Raw genomic sequence first — 19,574 nt, 5'->3', positions numbered from 1 at the left:
TATGAAACGAAGACATTATATAATTCGTTGCCTGTAAATGTTAGAAGCCTCCCCGCAAAAGTGTTTAAAGATTGTATAAAGAAATATCTTCTGTAAAAGGCCTTTTACACCTTTGAGGAATTCTGTTCGTCGGTAAAAGCTTTTTATGACCATGCCTGTGATATATAATCTTGTGTCTTGTGTTATAGTTATGTAGGAAACTTAAGTTACAAGTGTAAATGCAGATACTGCGTAATGGCATATACATATATATATATATATATTATATATATATATATATATATATATATATATAATCATTTGGCATCTGTAGATAGATTTTAAATGTACGTACAAAATTTGGTACCATTATTCGGGGTAACGGTGGCCGACCCGCATTATCCTCGCTTGAATAGCCACAATTACCCCAAAATACACTTTTTTTTGTCTTATTTCCCTTACACTTCGCACCTGAAGAAGTGTTTGATCAGTTCGTTCTCGAATTGTTGCAAGTCGCTGAATTCAACACGTTCATTAAAGACGGACACTTTTTTTTTGTGAAATGATTCCTAAGAATTGTACAAAGATCCATGAATGGCCATGAAGAGGCTGATCAACATAACAACCTGCAAATGATGCAGATTTCCACCCTCTCAATTGCTTTAATTGAAGAGTGTCTCCGCCGGCATTTACTAACAGAGTTGCCGCTGTTCGATGGAAACAATGCCCCGTAAATTTATCCACGTCTTTCAATTTCAGAAATGATGCAACTTTTTAGGGTATTAAGTAATTGTGCAATGACCAATTGGATGTTTTGTAATTTTTCCCAAGCTCATTTGTAGAAGAAATCTCTCATTGTCAATATTGTTAAGCAGTCCAACTAGATTATAAAATTTAGTGATGTCCACACTTATTTAAATTTAAAGTTGAACATAACATTGTATGGGGGGGGGGGGATACCTGCCGCTCTGTATTTTGGAATGTTGTAGAATCTGTTTTGTTGTGCACGGTCTACAACGTGAATGTGAAAATTAGTGCTCTTTTTTGTGACGAAGAAAATCTGAAAGAAAAAGAAATAAATCCAGCACTACGGCCCCAGCTGCTATCGGTGGTGTGGGTGGTTCGACGATACTAAAAGAAAATATTGCTCATAGAATTTAGGCGCCACTACTTTTCGGTAATTCCAAGCCGTACAGTAAAACTAGAAACCTGCTCCTGGTGGTCTGGAAATGCAGGACGAAGGGTAAAATTTTAAAGAATTTGACAACGTCAAACTAGCACCAAAAGGCTACTTACAAGATGGTGTGGGTCTTAAACGTCGTGACACAATATATCTAGTATTATATTTCGGTGTCCAGTCCGAAGATATAATTATTATTTACTATGTAGTACGCTCTCTAGATGCCAATGTCACAAGGTTTAAAGAAGAAATTCCCACTCTCCCCAGTTCCTGCTGTGCGCATACCTCTCCTATCATTATTCGTTTTCTTGTGCTAAGCAAACAAGGTTGGGTTCGCTTACTTCCTGTAAGCGACGTAAGTATTGATATCTAATTCAATTTTTTGTAGTATGGGGAAACATAAACAAAAAAGGGATCGCTCCAGCGGATCGGAGGACGACCTTTCCAAAAGGCAACTTCTAAAGCGCCTTAAGAGATTGGAACGAACGTTAGAAAGGAGGAAGCGAGATCGCCGTGGTCGATCGCGCTCTCCAGGTCCACGTTCAAGGGAAGCGGGCAGTTCAGCCGATGGTCGTCATCGACAACTGTCTGTGAGCCGAGGCTCGTGTAGCTCGGGTTCAGATTTAGCTGTCCCGGAACGTGGTGTACGCCGAGATCTGCGGGATACGGGTACTCTTTGTGTAAGCGAAAGCCGGCGTCCATGGGGCCCGGTAGACGCTATTTGCGACGAAGGTCGCGACGGTTTCGGCTCCCCTACGCCCTTGCCGTCAACGGCTCCATTGTCGCCGGAAATTTCGCCGAATGTGCGGGGGACAATGGTGACGTGCTAGTCATAAGTGAAAGACGTTAAATTATCGGACGAGGTCCTAAATTGTTTAGGAGATGATCCGGAGCGAGGCGAACTAAACACGTTTAACTTCCACCCCGCTCTTTCTTCACGATGGAATCATATTCTAAGGCACGGCCTTTCAGAACAGGAGAAATCCAAGCTCTTGGATAATTACTTGTTTAAGACAAATTGTGAAGGTCTTACTCCTCCTTCGGTTAACCCCGAAATTTTGGCAGTCATGTCGCAAGGTTACATAAATAGAGACAAGTCTCGCTTGGAGCATCAAACGCATTTAAGCAGAGGGTTATCGGCCTTAGGAAAAGGACTGACGTCACTTTTAAATGAGCCGGATTCTGTTCGCTTGAATTGAAAAGCAAGCTGTTGTCAGCGTTTTCGGATGCGGGTCGTATTCTTGCGGATCTTTTTTATAGCGAATCGCTTCGTCGTAGATTCTTAATAAATCCGATACTTAATAAACCCATTAAGGAGTTAGTGAGCATTCAGATTTTGACACCTTTCTCTTTGGGGAGGATTTTCCAGATAAGATAAAAGCGGCAAAAGTCATTAACAACACGGCTAGCGAATTAAAGGTTAGACCGATGCAACGGTCTGTCCCCAAACAAAGGGGTGGTAAATGGATTAGAAGACCCACGAACGAAACGCATCAGCCGGCGGAAAACAGACAACGCCCTATCCGTCGCTCGGGGGAGACGGATGCTTACAAGGGGCGCCCCAAGAGACATTTCCAGGTCAGGCGCGACCGTTATGTGAGGAAATCGACGTAGTCGAGGTGAGTCCTCCTTTTGCCGGTCGGATTGCTTTTCATTATTTACCCTGGTCACAATTAACCTCCAACCCAGTGATTTTGAGTTGAGTCAAGGGTCTTAAGTTACCTTTATTAAGGAAGCCGGTACAGCCGCTGCGACGAACTTCCCCCTTAGCTCGTGCACGAACGGTAGCTTAAATGATGAAAGTACAATTAATTCAAGTTCCTTTAATTATCGAACAATAATATAATTGTACAATTCAATGATCACACAGTAGACGGTCGGTCGGTCTCTCGGGCGCCACCAAGACTTATCTGCACCCCCTAAGTCTTGGGAAAGGGGCGGTCTTGTCGGACGGGGTGGAAAGCCTCCGGGTATCCTCTAGTGGAGAACGGAATACACCAGGGATCGGTAAGAGTTCACCACAAAATGGCGGCGGTCACTTCCGGCTTATCTAAAACAAAATATGGCCGACGGCCCGGACGGTAAATTTCCTAAAGGGAATAAAGCAATAAAGCACAAATCAATTAGCGGTGTCTAGGGGAAAGAAAAGCGGAAAAGCAAGGAGAACAGAATATACTTCCCCCCCTTAATCAACGTAAATGAAAATTAAGCGCTTACCTTTGTAATCAACGGTGGTAATAAATTCAGCCAAACGGTGATAACACTATCGATAGAAAATACGGTAAGCGTAAGGCGGTAATGAAGCTTAGCGGAACGGTAGCAAAAGTTACGGTAGTGCAAAAAGGGAAACTCAAAACGGTCGTGAAAAGGAAAGGACAACGATTTGACTTACGGTCGCTCAAACGGTAAAACGGTAAAGCAAAAGGGTTTCGGTGGATTCGGAATGATAAGGTTTCGCAAATTAGAAAAATCAAAAGGCGTACTTACAACTCGAAAGTATGAAGCAGAAAAGATCCCTCCCAAATTGAGCGTTTTCCTTTTAAAGGAAACCCATTTTGGTAGAAGTGGAACATGGAATTTCCAAAGCCGGGCGGTGCTCGTACCGAGCGCGGTAGAAAATAATCCGGTTTTTAATTAATTGCGGCTCCTGTGGTTATCTTAAAAATCTGGGACAACTTGCAAACAACTAGAAAAATTAGAGCGCCTCTGTGGACACCTCTCTCGACGGTTTCTGACAAGGTTTACTACTGTCCATTGACATGGCATTAATTAACAGTGCTTACCTAATTAAGCGTAATCAAACCTGAGTACTCATCACTCCACCAACTTCCAAAACTGGCTGGCCTCTACACAATCCAAACTACTGCGGTAACTCGCCGAAGCGAAATAAACAATCTTCACTCAAACCAAAAACTGCCCTGACTGGCAACAAACTGACGATAAAAACTTCAAAACTCCCAAAACAAAACTTCAACAAAATGCTGATTTCAATCTCAAACAAACGTAGTTCCGCTCTGAACTTGGCAAAAATCCCTTCCTCTTCTCAGTCCGTTCTATTTAAGGTGGAAACCCTTCTTCCAAAATTACAAATTAAAACAGCCAATGATAAGCAGTTGCCAACAGAAAATTTCCCCACTAACGTAAGTTAAACTAGAGGTAGAAATTATTTTTATAATCAATTTTTAACCGACATTAAGAGATAACACAAAATTAAAATACTAGGAAAAATAGAATTTTCTATCTTTTAAATACAATGAAAAGGCGATAAATAACGTCCACCTGTCAATTAAATTAAGCGTTTACAATGATAACAGAATAAAAGCGATATAAAATTCTCAGAAATCTACGGTAAATAAAATCAAAAATGAGATTAAAATGTAAACAATACAAACCTTGACCTCTTTTTCATAACAATAATTTCTGTTGATGTACTTAACGAACGATACAAAACAAAAATTTAGATTAAGAAAATTAATTATATTGAAACCGCCCTTATCCATTCTAGTTAAGAATCCCAAAATTTCGTCCTGCCAGACAAAATAACACAGCAATATATACATAAAGAAAGCCATTGTTTAAACTGGTTCAATTGATGACCATAGCAAGACAGTCTTGAAACGCAGGGACATCGGCGGATATCCATAAAACATACATCAACGTGCATCCATAAGGTATAAATCGATGGACGTCCCATAGGATGGTGAAGTACGTACGTTTCAAGGACGTGACAACTGGACACTGAATTTCCATAGGATTACATTGGACGGGCAGTGGAATGTGCTTGATAATTGTAAAGCCTTCCTTGCATCTTTCCGAGAAAAGGGGCTTGTAGACGCAGTCATTACCGCTAAAGAATTGCTGAAGCTAATGAAATTGAACCAATTTTCCCGACCAAACCATTGAGGAAGAAAAAAAAGCAGTTTTCGTATGAAGGGCCTGACGAAATTAGCGGCACTCCGGAAGAACATTTTAAGAGAGATGTTTTCTTGCCCCTGGTCGATAGTGTGACTACATCTCTTAGGGAACAAACGGAACAGCTAAACAAGCACCATTCTTTATGGGGTTTCCTGTATGACTTGGACAAAGAGGAGCTGCAGAAGTGTTGTCTAAAACTTCAAGAATTTCTAACATTTGATAATATCAGTGACATAAATGGAAAAGACTTGTATAATGAAATTATTAATGTTAAAAGTATCGTTCACAATGAAGATAAAACAAATAAAGTTCTTTCTCCCATCATGATCCTAAAAAGTATTAAATCTCATGACCAAAAGATCTATTTACTAATTTGTGGGTTGCTCTGAGAATAATGCTGACCATCCCTCTGACTGTGGCGAGTGCTGAGCGAAGTTTTAGTAACTTGAAACTGATTAAAACTTTTCTTCGATCTACCATGACACAGGAAAGGTTAAATGCTTTGGCTATTTTATCCATAGGAAATGATGTTGGATTTTAAAGACATTTTAACATTAAGTGGATTGATAAAGACACTAAACCTTCCCCATACTTCTTTTAATTATTTCAGGTATTAGATTAAAGGCATTAGGTGACAGCGACTATAGTTTCGACCCGAAGGTCATTATCAAGCTGAAATATTATAATTTGAAACAATGACTAACCTTAGGTGACCTACCTTAAATTTAAAGGAACATATAAAGGTGGTTGAAAATTACATTTTAAAATGGTACATTTGGTAATCAATATGCTGTAAAACATGTGTTAAAAACGAGTCTAGAAAATAGTTATACTTACGGGAAAAAATTACTAATTAGAACATGGGAACAATAACAATATTAACAATTTAAAAAATTTAAAAACTTTTTGTCCTCACATATTATAAAACAATTGTTTAAATTAAAGAAATTAAAGGAGACGAGATGGACACAGCCATCTTGACAAGCAAAGTGAAATGTGCTAACTAAAGACGACAGGTTAAGTAACTGAAGGGAAGGGGCAAAAGCGGGAAACTTGAAAAATTTGAAAATTAAAAGGAAAAAGGGGCCGGATTGGTTATGGGACGAAAAAAGAATGTAACTTAGCTTACATTAGGCTATTGTTTTTAGAAAATATTTAAATTTAATGGGCCAAAATTTTAACATCTTTTGCGAAAGCTAAAGCAAGGAAAATCCCTTTAGGTGTTTAAACTTATTATTTTTTAGTTTTGAATTACAGTGATTATATTTCCTACATAATATGTAACTGTTATTGTAAACATAAAACACAAAATAAATGTGTGGCGCTTCTAAAATACATTCTTATAAAAATATCTAGAAATACCTTTATGGAGGGTGGGGGGTGCTGATTAAAATCTCGCTCCGGGCGCCTATTAGCCTCGGGACGGTCCTGCCTAAATGGACCAAATGCAAGGAATCGCCCATTGGGAAGTCGTCCACCATATTAATGGGTAATTCTTCTACAGGGCTATTCTCCTTATGATGATCAACGTCAGTCCTTTGGCGAAAACTCGCATCGGTTCGCTTTGGTGCATCAATACGAGGAAAACTCATACGATGAGATTCCTGGCTATACTCCCCAATTACAGTGCATCTTGTACAACCATTATAAGCATTAAAATTAACGCCTGTAAATCAAAAAATTAATACCTATTTCGTATCACAAATAAAACATCTAATTTTTATACTACAATTTTTTGCATTAATAGAAATTCCATTTTCTAAAAGGAGTTTTAGTTCTTCTACAAAAGGTGCCAGAAAGTCTTTCACACTGGGTCGTTTACCAGTACCACAATACTACGAAAGGATTCATATTTGGTCTGTTGTTTAATAAACACAAAATAGGCCAAAATTCCATCTTTGAACTGTTGTAGATAGGCAAGCCATCTATATTAAAGCTTAATTACACCTTAGTTGAACTGGTAATATCAGATAGAGTTACAGATGCCCCTTCTTAGCCAATTATGCCAATAACTGCCGTTGCCCATTTTTATAATTTTTATTTCCCTAGGTGTTTTTAAAAGCGTTCTACGACTTGGGTAAGTTGGGTATATTGCATAACTGTAAAATACTTATAGCAACGTTGATATTGCAATATGCGAAATATTATACGAACGATAAATTACATTAAATTGTGATTTACACTATATTTTGCACTAAAATTTAAATTGTTTATGATTTTTCAATATTCTACGAAGGCGTCAAAGGCACACAGTATTTTTTTTGTTTCCTATACATTCCAACGCAAAATTTTGTATTATAACACAAAATGTTGCGTTACGATACAAAATTTTGCGTTATAAGACGAAATTTTGCGATATAACACAAAAATTCTCGTTATATCACAAAATATTATTCTTTAATGCAAAATTTTGTGTTACGATGCAAAATATTGTGTTCACCTATAACACGAAATTTCCCGTCTTTCAACTTCGTAACAGTAAGTTATGAAATAGCAGGTGCTTGGAAGTGGTGCTTCGTAAGCAGTGTATTGTGTGGCACTCACTATCAAGGTAAGTATAGGTTATAATATGTAATAAAAAATTTACATTGCACCAAGGTACAATAAAAAAACCGAGCCAATTTGGGGGATCATAAGATATTCATACTCACATTTTTTAATTATCAAAATAAACAAACATATCATAGTAAGCAAACAAAAGAGTTAAGAAACAGCTACCTACTTTATGCCTGCATTTTATAAATCAATCTAAATCAATTTTATATCGTAACTAGTCCATATGTAACTATGTCAAAGCAATTTGAATAGAAACTGCCTTATGTTTTAAATAAGTACTTGAATTTTAAAGTAATAATGTATGACGATGTCTATGTCAAGGTACTTGATCACAGACAATAAAGTTATTATTATTATTATTAATAAAGATAATAATAAAAGGGAAATAATATATAGCAAACGATCTCCACAAGTTTGAATTTCATTCAGTACGGTTCATGATTAACGGAGATGTCAAAAGGGTCTTCCTTATTTTTTGACCTACATGGCCAATTCACGAACTCCGATCTACAAATATGATGAAGAATCCACTTGCAAAATTTCTTCGTAATCGGTCCATTCGTTTTTGAGACATCGTGCTAACGGACAGACAGATAAACTCGCTAGGAGCTCGTTAATAATGTGTGAAGTTACAACTACTACCTCAGGTGCTACAATTTAAGTGAACATTTTGCTCTCCGCTAGGTACTGTTTGAACGTTGACTTTTCAATAGCCAATAGGTAGATGTTTAGGATCTCATATTTATGTTTGTTATGTTATACGAAAGAACCAAAAACCCAATGTGAAAATATCATCCAAACAATAAACTAAAAATGTTAAGAATAGGTTGGTGGTTATAGGTATGATGTATCAGCAGTTCTATAAACATTCCTGTTTTCGTGTCCTATTCTTGCTTACAGGTGAGCGTAAAAATTGAAGTAAGGGATCAGCTTATTGAAAATTATTTCGGATTAGGATTGCAACAAAAGGAAATCATTACACTTTTGACTAACATTCACAACACAACAGTACATCCCAGAACTCTTAAACGCATATTGAAGAAAAAGAACTTGTTTAGACGTAAACATTTCTCAAGCCTTGAATGTGTCGCTAATTTTATTGAAGATCAACTGGTGACATCTGGTCAACTGCACGGATATCGCTGGATGCATTTGAAATGTATTCAGCGTGGATTAACGGTCACCCAAGATATTGTAAGAGAACATTTAAAACTGCTTGATCCAATGGGAGTGGATGTACGCAGACGAAAACGACTTCGTCGAAGACAATATAACAATAGCGGCCCTAACGTTTGGCATATGGACTCATATGACAAGCTAAAACCTTATGGAATTTGTATTAACGGTGCAGTTGACGGTTTTTCCCGGTACATCATATGGTTGCACGCAGGACGCACATCCAATGACTCCAAAGTAGTGGCCGGGTATTATGTAAATTCCCTTAAAGCTTTGGGAGGTTTTCCAATGACAGTACGTTCCGATATGGGCACCGAAAATGGGGTTTGTGAAAAAATACAAAAGGTTTTGAGAGAGCTATTTGTAACAGACGAGAACCACAAGCCTGCTTTCCTATATGGTCGCAGTACGGCAAACCAGAGAATCGAATCCTGGTGGTCCATTCTACGTAGGTAAACAAAATGCACAATTCTGGATGAACTTGTTTGATTCATTAAAGGATGAAGGATTATTCAACGGAACTTTCGTTGATAAATCTCTTATACAATTCTGTTTTCTAAAAATAATTCAGGTAAAAACTTTTTCATTTTTGGTTTATTACCTATTCGTATTTGTATACTCGACTATACAACATTTTATTAAAAAAAGTAAGTTTTTGGTACCTGCCCTTACTTGGTCGGTTTTTTCTTTTAAGGATGAGTTAAATGAAGTTATGTTATGGAATACACATAAAATACGACACACTAGAAACAGCAGATCACCAGTTGGACGGTCCTTAATGATGTTGGAAGTACCCAGTCTTTATGGTGCCCAAAACTCGTTAGTTCGGATTCCGCCAAATATGATTAATTGTTTAGACGAAGAGTGTGTATTTATTGGAACATCATGCAACCAGGATGTTGAAGATTTGTGTAAGGAATTAATTTTAGAAAATGATTTTAATTCTTCCTGTAATGATTCCTACGATGCTGTGAAACTATATGTAGATCTTCGAGAAAAAGTATACCATCTAATTTCTTAATACTGGACTATTATTGTTTTTGTAGAGGCGCGTTTTCACCCACTTAGAAAGTTCATTTATACGATTTGGAAATTTTTACTGAGACGCACTAATGTATGTTTTGAATAAATTGGATGAAAACATGCCTGATTGTTGGATAAGTAGTTATTATCTCTATTAATAAATGAAAAAAATTACCTTTGGCATCATGTATCGAGCGAATAGACTAATTAAATAAGTTTAACGAATAATTTAAAAACGTATTTATTAAATAAAAGATAAACATTACAAATATGTATCACTCTTCTTTTCAGTAAGTTAAAAAATGTTCTTTTATTGTCAACACAAATTTTTAGAAAAAATATAAAATATAAAAATAGAAATAATTAATACAACCCCAAAATAAAATTAATGTAGATTAACAGAATTCAAAGAGTAATTGCACTACATTAAAAGCAAAGTATCAGTTGTGATTTTTCACTAATAAATAAATATAGATTCTCAAAAACGACTTAAACCATAATAAGTAAAAAAAATATATAACTTCATTCAAATCCGAAAACCATCCCTTCATGAAAACCCCATAAGAGATAACGTTGAAATTCCTTATAGTTTTGGTGGACAGTTGGAAGTGATAGAGACATCTCACACGTGTTGGCTTTCGGTAGAAGTTCATGACTCTCATACAAGAACTTAATAGTAGGCCGTTGAGGAAATCCTAACGGTGGTTCACTTTTCAGTCCCGTAGCAAACATAAGGATATCTTCCGTTTTACAGTCTACCGTCTTTTCTGTAAAATAAAAATAGAGTAATTTGCATTAAGGGCGAAAAAATATTTTCTGTATAATATTGTTAAAATAAAAATTACCATCGCAATCAGTAACAAATTCCCTGAAATAGCATAATGCTCTGCTTTCTAGAGCTCGTTTATTTGAGCCTTCTTCGAAGAGATTCAATAAAAAAAAGTCTGTTAATATCAGCAGCAGTTACCGGCTTCTCTTCATAGCAGAACATCACTTTAAATTTTAGCTCATCTTTTTTAATAATATCGTACATTTTCAAAAGTTTAAACCCATTAATGAATTGGGTAAGAACTTCGCAAAATCTCAAACTGCTAAAAAAATGAGTTGCTCCTAAAAATATATATACACCGCAATCTAAACACCTTTTAGCATAACATTTTTGTGTTATAATGCAAAATTTTGTACTTTAATGAAAAAATTTTGCATTATAATACAACATTTTGCGATATAACGCAAAATTTTGTGTTATAGAGCAAAATTTTGTGTTATAACTATTGTAAATAGTGTGTTATAACTAGAGAGCGGATTAATAAGCATAAAACATTTTAGAAAAAGCACATAAAAAGCACAACAAAATTGCCAAAAAAGTTTTATTTTTACAGTAAAAAGCATATAAAAAGCAGAACAAAATTTCCAAAAATCTTAGTTTTATACAAATAAAGACATATGCATGTATTATTTTCTATTCGTTTTCTTTAAAGCAGTGAATAATAGCAAATTGTTCCAAGTGTTGCATTGTTAAATTTCTTCTACGTTCGCTAAGTATGTTTTTTAAAGTAGAAAAACTGCGTTCAACATCTACACTAGTTATTGGTGCAAATTTGAATTTTGGTACAATTGTAGTATCTATGTCTAGATCTTCCACAAATTCACCTTGTAACACCCGAGCTACTTTTAATAAAACTTCAAATCCACTATTTTTATTGAAGACATCTTGTAATTTTCCATGGACGACACGCCCAAGTTGTCCTGGTACTGCTTGGATCTGTTCTTTAAAATCTTGAATTATGCCAGTTGATTCAACTAACGGTACACTTTGTTTCTCTAATTTGGCTATCACAGTGCATATAAAGGTGTAGTTTCCTTTTAAAAATGCCAAATCTTGACGCAACTTTTTATTTTGAAAAATATTTACGCAATTCTTAACGGATTGGGTAGCCTCTGCATCAAATTGCGTAACGACTTCTTCGAACTGGTTAATGTATGTACTGTAGTAGGAAGCCGCTTCTAGCCATGTTCCCCATCGGGTTAAAATTGGTTCTGGGGGTAAGGGTAAATCTGGGAATTTTTCTTTAAATTGTTGTACCCTTAGTGGTGCTTTTACAAAAATTTTTTTACCGTTGGAAATTAATTTATTAACTTCCGGAAATTGTAGCCGTACAGTTTCTGCTACTCTGTTTACCCCATGTGCGACGCATGTACAGTGAATTAAACTTTCGTACAAAATTTTTAAATTGCGTCCAGCTTTTAACATGTACGCCGCGGCATCAGAAATCATCAATAAAATCTTAGTTGTAGGCACAGCATTTGGCAGAAACAATGATGTAAGACTTTCATTGACAAATCGAGTTATTGTATCACTGTTCGTTTTTGGCAATTCTTTCAAACTCACCACATACCCTTGTGTAGCAATGTCTTCATTTAAAACGCCAACTATTAAACTTGCTACATATCTACCACAACTATCGGTGGTTTCATCCACCGCAAACCATATATAATTGTTTCCGATTAATTGCTGAATTTTTCTATATACTTGTAGAAACACGGGCTCCACGTAATTTTTGCGAAGAGTAGTCTCAGCCGGGATGTGCCTATTGCAATAGGTTTGCAGGAATTGACGAAACGGGCCGTTTTCCAACTTCTTTAAAGGTATATTGGCCTGAATCATCATTTCACATAAATCAAAATTAAACTTGAATTGTTCGTCCTGTCGCGAAGAGGATGCAACAGATTCCACTAATGTTTGTTGTTTGGATTTTTCAATTTCAAATTTTTTCCGCCTTTCTACATGAAGAGTGGTTTGTACATGTTGCGTGACGTTATATTTTTTATCATTTTGTATCTATGCAGAATTATTTTCTTATTAGCTACTTACCTATTAAAATTAAACAAACACTCACCGTTTTAACGCAAGCTCTGCAAAATATTCTACCATTTTCGATTTTTAATTCAGGAAAACCCCTTATCCATTCATCCGGTGTGGATTTTTGTTTTGGCATTATTCCCTAATAAAGGTGACTAATAGATAAAAGAAAATGGTCTGCAAACCACAGGAACGTTCATTCACTAACAATAACGCGGTATGATTCACTCCTTAGTAAATGCAGCGCCAGTAGAATTTGATGAACAGCTGTGTGGCTGTGATTTACGCGTCTCGGTGTAACTTCTGTAATCGCTGCGTGCAGGTGAACGTGTTAACAGTCTTTTATTTTCATAGAATCAGCAAAAAAGCATTAAATAAGCATATTAACGTCAATAAGCATTTCTCTTTAAAAAAAAGCTGAAAAAGCATAACAAAGTATGGTCGGTATGAATCAAAATGCGAAATTAGGTCTAATATTTTGAATAGTTTTGGCGTGCTTATAATACTCACGATAAGCATAAAACCTAGATATCCGCTCTCTAGTTATAACACAAAATTTTGCGTTGGAATGTATAGGAAACAAAAAAAATACTGTGTCCCTTAGACGCCTTCGTAATATTCCGATTGGGTCGGGCCAGCTTCACGGTAGCCAAACCCACGATAGAAAAATGGTAATATGTTAGTGTTAAACGTTTTTGTTTTGCTATATCGGACGTTTGTTTACCATTTGGTGTGCTATTTTTTAATATTCAGTTACAGTCGGGTTACTTCCGCACATGTTAAGGTATATATATATATATATATATACAGGGTGATTCCTATAGTACCTGCCACCGTTTGGGAGCGTGTAGGTGGTGCGTAGGGGAGTATTTTGATATAGGACACTTGGGGTCGGAAATCTAAAATAAGGGTGCCAGAGCCAAATTTACCTTCTGGAATTTCGCGCCTGTAGGTAGGCAACCCAACCGGCCGGCGGTGCACACGGAGCGATCTCAGGCGGCGATGTGTGGCTGACACTTGATCAGAATTTTGTTTAAACCCACGAAATCCCGTCTGCAACGACGCGTATCAAGTGAATAAACACTATGGCAATAGTATAATAATAGTTGGCTAGATGTAGGAAGTGCATTGAGAACAACGGTGGCCACGTTGAACACTTGTAAACGTTATTGCTTTTGACTGTCGTTTTCCCTCCTTCCCTCCCATGTCGCTTCCTCGCGCTAACTCGCTCTGCATCGCTCCGCGCGAAACGTCGGTCGGTTGGGTTGCCTACATACAGGCGTGAAATTCCAGAAGATAAATTTGGTTCTGGCGCCCTTATTTTAGATTTCCGACCCCAAGTGTCCTATATCAAAATACTCCCCTAGGCACCCCCTATACGCTCCCAAACGGTGGCAGGTACTATAGGATCACCCTGTGGTATATATATATATTAATACTATATATAATGATAATTATATATACATATACGCAATAAGTAGTCACTTCCGTTACACAAACTGGCCGACCTGACTTCCACCAAAAGAAATACACCTAGATTTTTTTTCAGTCTATTAATAAGTTTAGGGGGATGTGCTTTATCAAGTTTTCTAAAGAGGGGAAGCGATTTCGCTTGTTTATTTTTAATATATATAATATATAACTGCAGTCATATTCTCTACCAATTCACTTCCGGTAAATGTGTAATATCTCTCTCGTTGTCACTTCCGGCGATGTTGCCACTACCTTTACTACTAACATTTGGGTAAATGCATTAACGTTTTACTCTATATTTTATAGTGAGTGTCATAATTAATTATTTTGGTGTCAACGAACATATCGCAAGGTAAGTGTAGGTACATGGGTTCAAGATGTACTGAGTCGATTATTGTATGGGATACTAATGTGAAGTGCATTTTCTAAGTTGCACATAATGATAAATTAAAAAAACGTTTCACCAAAATTTTTTTCACGTTTATAGGACTGTGTTCTACTGATTGGCCCACATTTCGTTATCATAACTGCAGTAGTGCTGTAGTCTATGTTTTGCAATGATTATGGTAAATTTGATATATCGCCATCCCCTAATCCAAACGGCTTTTGCATTGTAGAATTTTGTATGATATTATTATTTCTGCTTGGCTTTGTATTTATTAAGTTTTGTCCTATAATTGGATTTTTTTTCTGTTTGGGCATATATATTATTAATTGTTCTTTTTATTTATTATATTTTTCTCCATTTATGGCACTGTTCAGGCGTGCGGCAACAGCGACGGTCATTGGCACACCATGGGGGTAAGTTCTATATTTCATAATTTATAGGCATGTGTTTAGATTTTGTTTATGTTGTTTATAGTTTTTATATACTTAAGGACGTTTTTTTAGGTTAGAGTCGGATAGTGTAGTCGCTACATCACCTTTTATGCGCTTCATTCTGCGGTATTGTTCTAGCGTAGGGCATGATTCCAATATATGGGCATTGTTAGTGTATGATTATTATTATCATTACCATTGTCATTATCATGATCATCATCATGATGATTATCATACCATTATCATTGTCATTATTATCGTCATCGTCATGATCATTATCATCATTATCGTCATCATCATTATCATCATCCTCATCGTGATCGTAGTCGTGGAACATGATCATTATCATTATATTTTAATTTTGTCATATTTTTCTCCGTTAATAGCCCTGTTCCGGCGTGTGTTGACAGCGACTGTCATTGGAACACCGTGGAGTGGAGGTAAGTTCTACATTTGTTCTTTTTATTTTATTTAAAAGGTTTTATTTTTAAGTGACCGCAGCTGCTTTACGAACTCAACTTAACTTAAACTTCAGACCTAGAAGGACCAATAAAAGCTATAGCATATCCTGTTTAACACATCAAGGTTTCATACTATGATGCACGTGGGTAAGTCAAATTATGCCATTCGTTTTGCAGCTACCTATGTGTTGAAGATCTAGGTGCGTATCTACCAAATGTATATCAATCTACTTACTACCGCATAAGGTCTGTCGACTGTAGGTGCACAACATTAATTGTACTTAACTAGTAATAAAACAAACATTGTGGAAGAATAAAATAAAAATGTATTCTATTACGTAAAATAAAGGAAACATTTCTTGTAGTTTATAGTCCTTTTTTAGTTTTAATCAAATGTTGTAGCTTTGATTTGGTTACAATGACGCTTCTGTTTATTCCATTTCTTTCAAGAAATTCCTTTATGTCGTTCCCTGCTGGATAGGTACCTTTATTAATGTAGACACTGAACTCTTTTTTTAATAAATGAAGTTCCCGATTAGACCAATCTGGAAATTTAAATGTAGTAGTTAGCAAATTATGCTAATACTTACAGGTTCTCTGTCCACTTCTCTTTGGAACTTCAGCTACACTATCAGCGTCAATTAAATCTGAAAGCGATACCTATGTATATTTGGTTTCTTACTTCATAATCGAAAGTACCTGATGGTCTGTCCTGTACTATCCGAGATGTTTCTGGTGACGCATGGATCGGTAAATCTGAAAAAAAAATGTGTTTGGCTTAGTTTAATAGATATTTATGTATCAAGTACGCAAAATACCGTTTGAGCGAACAAATCGGTATTAAAGACGAGGCGACAGAGGAGCCGAGTCTATAATGAGATAAGTGCGCTAAAACGTTTTGCGTACGTGGTACATACAAAATTTTTTGGTAAAAGCTCTAAAAAAATAGTCTAAACTCTACCTATATGTTCTATCTGAAGTTATCACACTTTAAGTAGGCCGTTAAAGATTTATTTTGCGGACTCAAATGGATACGGAAAGTAACAATTTTGGAGAGCGTGTACCAAAAATTTATTTAGGTACCTACCTGATGGTATTTGCGGTACTGTCCGAGACCTTTCATTAGCTGCAACAGTTATATCTGAAAACGATATCAATTACATTTAAATTTCAATAAATGCTAGTTGGCAATGGTACCTGATGATAATTCCTCTTGGGGAGAGGAACCTAAAAGTATTAAATGTATAGATAAGTATTGTTTTAAATTAAGGGCCAGTTGTATAACGTCTGGTTGAACTTCCGGTTGAAATCAACCTGCGGTTGAACGTCAGTGATTGGATAAAATGTCAGCCATGATGAAAATAAGGCCCATGATTGACGTTCAACCGCAGGTTGATTTCCACCGGAGGTTCAAACTGACATTATACAACCGGCCATAAGAGAAATCCATTCCGCTACTACTGAAATAAAAATAACCGATCCAAAAAGCCGAAATATCCATCTATCAATACATTTATTCGCCAAATAAATTCCTTAGTTACGATTGTGCTAATGATGGCTTTATTGGTAGAATAGTATAGGTAAGTAAATGAAGGTTGTGGAAACAAAAAATAATACCATTAAATCCTGTATTTACAATCTCAATAGATCTTTCGTTTGCATAAAATCCTGGAGGCTCCTCACTTCTTTTATTTATTGTGCCTATAAATATTTTAATGTTTCACAGTAACTGAAATCTACCTAAATTTACCGTCAATTTTGTCTTCCTCCGCATATTCTAGGTTAAAATCTATATTAATCTCTTCCAACGACTTTCCTTTATATTCGATTGGCATAGATCCTTTCTCCATCATCATCAACAATTTTGACACCTTTGCAGTTTGGTAAATGTCAACCGGTAATCTAATACATTTAAAAAAGGTAAGTAGATGATATCTGATGTTTCAGTCGTTGCTTGTTACTTACTCATAAAACTCATCGTGAGTCTTTTGAGTATGCCCCATGAAATTTGCAAACTGTTTTGCCTCTTCTGGTTTTAAACTTAAAATTTGGGTTACAGTGGCAATCTGTTTCCGCAGGTTGTTACTTGAAATAGCTTTAGGGTTTTCAATTTGAATTTTTTTGCACAATGCCCGAATTGCCACATCACCTTTTCCCCATTTAATCGTACTGTCGGGCATGGCAAACACATAGTCATTGTTAGAGTCTAATATGTACTTGTTTCTCTCCGCTAATAAAACATTAATCATGTTTTGCAGTTCTTCAGGTATAAGTATGACAACAGCCCTCGAACCTTTACCGCTGTTGAGTACTCTCTTGTATTTTTGGGTCAATGATCTTTCCACATCCGTAAGTACATGGTCGAAATCTGTGTAGTTGCTCTTTTTATCTGATTTGTAGTCGCTGATCTTAAGATATTGAACGTCACCTATTCGGCGACGATTAAACAAAATTAGTAACGATAAGACACATTGTATTAATAATTTAAATGCGCGTTTATTCTCTTTTAAAAGTAGCTGGGATACGGAGTCATTTGCCAACTTAGTCACTTCGTCTCTAAACTTTTTCACGTCGCTCACCAATGGTAGTAATAGCGGCTTTTTCCAACGCTTTTCTTGAAGATCTTTATTAGCTAAAGACGAAATTTCTATGGTCCATCGCGATTCAACCAGTTTCTTAAAATTCTTAATATTCGTAAGCCAAACCTGGGCATCTTCCGCCGATTTACATCTGAAACCTTTACTTTGTTTTAATACCAGGTGTGTAAGTTCATCGCATGCTAATTTTAATGAGGTTCCTAGATGCATAGCCAAACTTGGAGTTTGAAATGACTTCTTTTCGTGGTCAAAACCACTAATCTTCCGAACTGCCATTAATACAGTATCGAAGTGTTTAGGATGCAATATATCTTTAAAATTAGCTTTATTATTATTGGTTATCATGCGAAAATTTAATAATATCCTTGAAAGTTCACGCATTCTATTACTGCATGAATAGGCCATTCTTTCACGCCTATGTTTTTTTAAATAAGACTCGCCAAAATTGGCTATTAAAAGATCCTTCTTCGCTTCAAAAGCAATGTCATCTGGTTTCATTATGTCAAACACCTAAAAAATCCTTGCTGTAGTCCAAATTCTAAGCTCTAGGAATTTCTTTTCAAGCCATAAATTGATAAATCTTAATATACATGTACAGGGTGTCTCTAAAAGGTCTGTACAAAGCGCTAGCATGGGTTCTTGGTATCAAAATAGGTCAATTTAACCCAACTTACCTCTATCCAAAAGTGCTTCGGTTAGGCGCTATCGACCGTCAAAGATCTTAAAAAAATCGTATTTTTTATGGTTTTACGGATGTGAATGTCTCATGTAAAAAGGGTCTTCATAATATCATTTTTTTAAATTGTAGCTGCTATGTAGATGGTAAAATACTGGCCATCCACATCTAAAGAGGTGTAAAACTTTTTAACGGTCATATTAACAGTTCTGAACTTTTACCCACAGTAAGACAGTTTAGTTTCAAGCATTTTTTGTCTCTTGATGAATTTCATTATCTGTGATGGTTTACGAAAAAAAAAAACTAAAATGATGCACGACATTTACAATAAGTATGAATGTTGCAATAGAAAATATCTGTGCAAGTTGGAAATAGAGGTAGGCTATGAACAATCGCATTGGTAGTGATCCCATTGCCATACATCATACCCCAGATCATACCTAAACTTATTTTTTTTTTTCGTAAACCATCACAGATAATGAAATTCATCAAGAGACAAAAAATGCTTGAAAATAAACTGTCTTCCTGTGGGTAAAAATTCAGAACGGTTAATATGACCGTTAAAAAGTTTTTTTATTTTACCATACCACCTACACAGCGGCTACAATTAAAAAAATGATATCATAAAGACCCTTTTTACATTCACATCCCGAATTTTATTTTAAATCCGTAAAATCATCTTCCGATAAAATAAAAAGTACGATTTTTTTTAAAGATCTTTGGCGGTCGATGGCGCCTTACCGAAGCACTTTTGGATAGACGTGAGTTGGGTCAAATCGGCCTATTTTTATAAAGAACCTATGGTAGCGTGTTGTACAGACCTTTTAGAGGCACCCTGTATAGTCTTCGCATACGA

At 36.1% G+C, this 19,574-nt stretch overlaps 2 protein-coding genes across 2 annotated transcripts; both read right to left on the bottom strand.

Moving 5' to 3' along the window:
• Window positions 1-10,351: 10,351 nt before the first annotated feature.
• On the bottom strand, window positions 10,352-13,083 carry LOC116166554. Its single transcript, XM_031481553.1, has 3 exons — window positions 12,730-13,083; window positions 11,483-12,671; window positions 10,352-10,596 (listed from the first exon to the last, which is right to left on the bottom strand). The coding sequence occupies exons 1-3, from the start codon at window positions 12,826-12,828 to the stop codon at window positions 10,352-10,354; spliced, it is 1,533 nt and encodes a 510-aa protein (XP_031337413.1). The 5' UTR covers window positions 12,829-13,083.
• A 2,726-nt stretch (window positions 13,084-15,809) lies between these two features.
• LOC116160333 lies at window positions 15,810-18,769 on the bottom strand. The gene is made up of 8 exons (XM_031473521.1): window positions 17,411-18,769; window positions 17,196-17,347; window positions 17,063-17,146; window positions 16,643-16,672; window positions 16,533-16,586; window positions 16,145-16,201; window positions 16,036-16,092; window positions 15,810-15,990 (listed from the first exon to the last, which is right to left on the bottom strand). The coding sequence occupies exons 1-8, from the start codon at window positions 18,538-18,540 to the stop codon at window positions 15,812-15,814; spliced, it is 1,743 nt and encodes a 580-aa protein (XP_031329381.1). The 5' UTR covers window positions 18,541-18,769; the 3' UTR covers window positions 15,810-15,811.
• Between the last annotated feature and the right edge of the window lie 805 nt (window positions 18,770-19,574).

This window comes from Photinus pyralis, unplaced genomic scaffold (genome assembly GCF_008802855.1).
Source record: "Photinus pyralis isolate 1611_PpyrPB1 unplaced genomic scaffold, Ppyr1.3 Ppyr1.4_LG1, whole genome shotgun sequence".
In the NCBI taxonomy this organism is placed as follows: Eukaryota; Metazoa; Arthropoda; class Insecta; order Coleoptera; family Lampyridae; genus Photinus; species Photinus pyralis.
The sequence above is the reverse complement of the archived record's forward strand: the minus strand, read 5'-3'. Positions and strand labels throughout refer to the sequence as shown.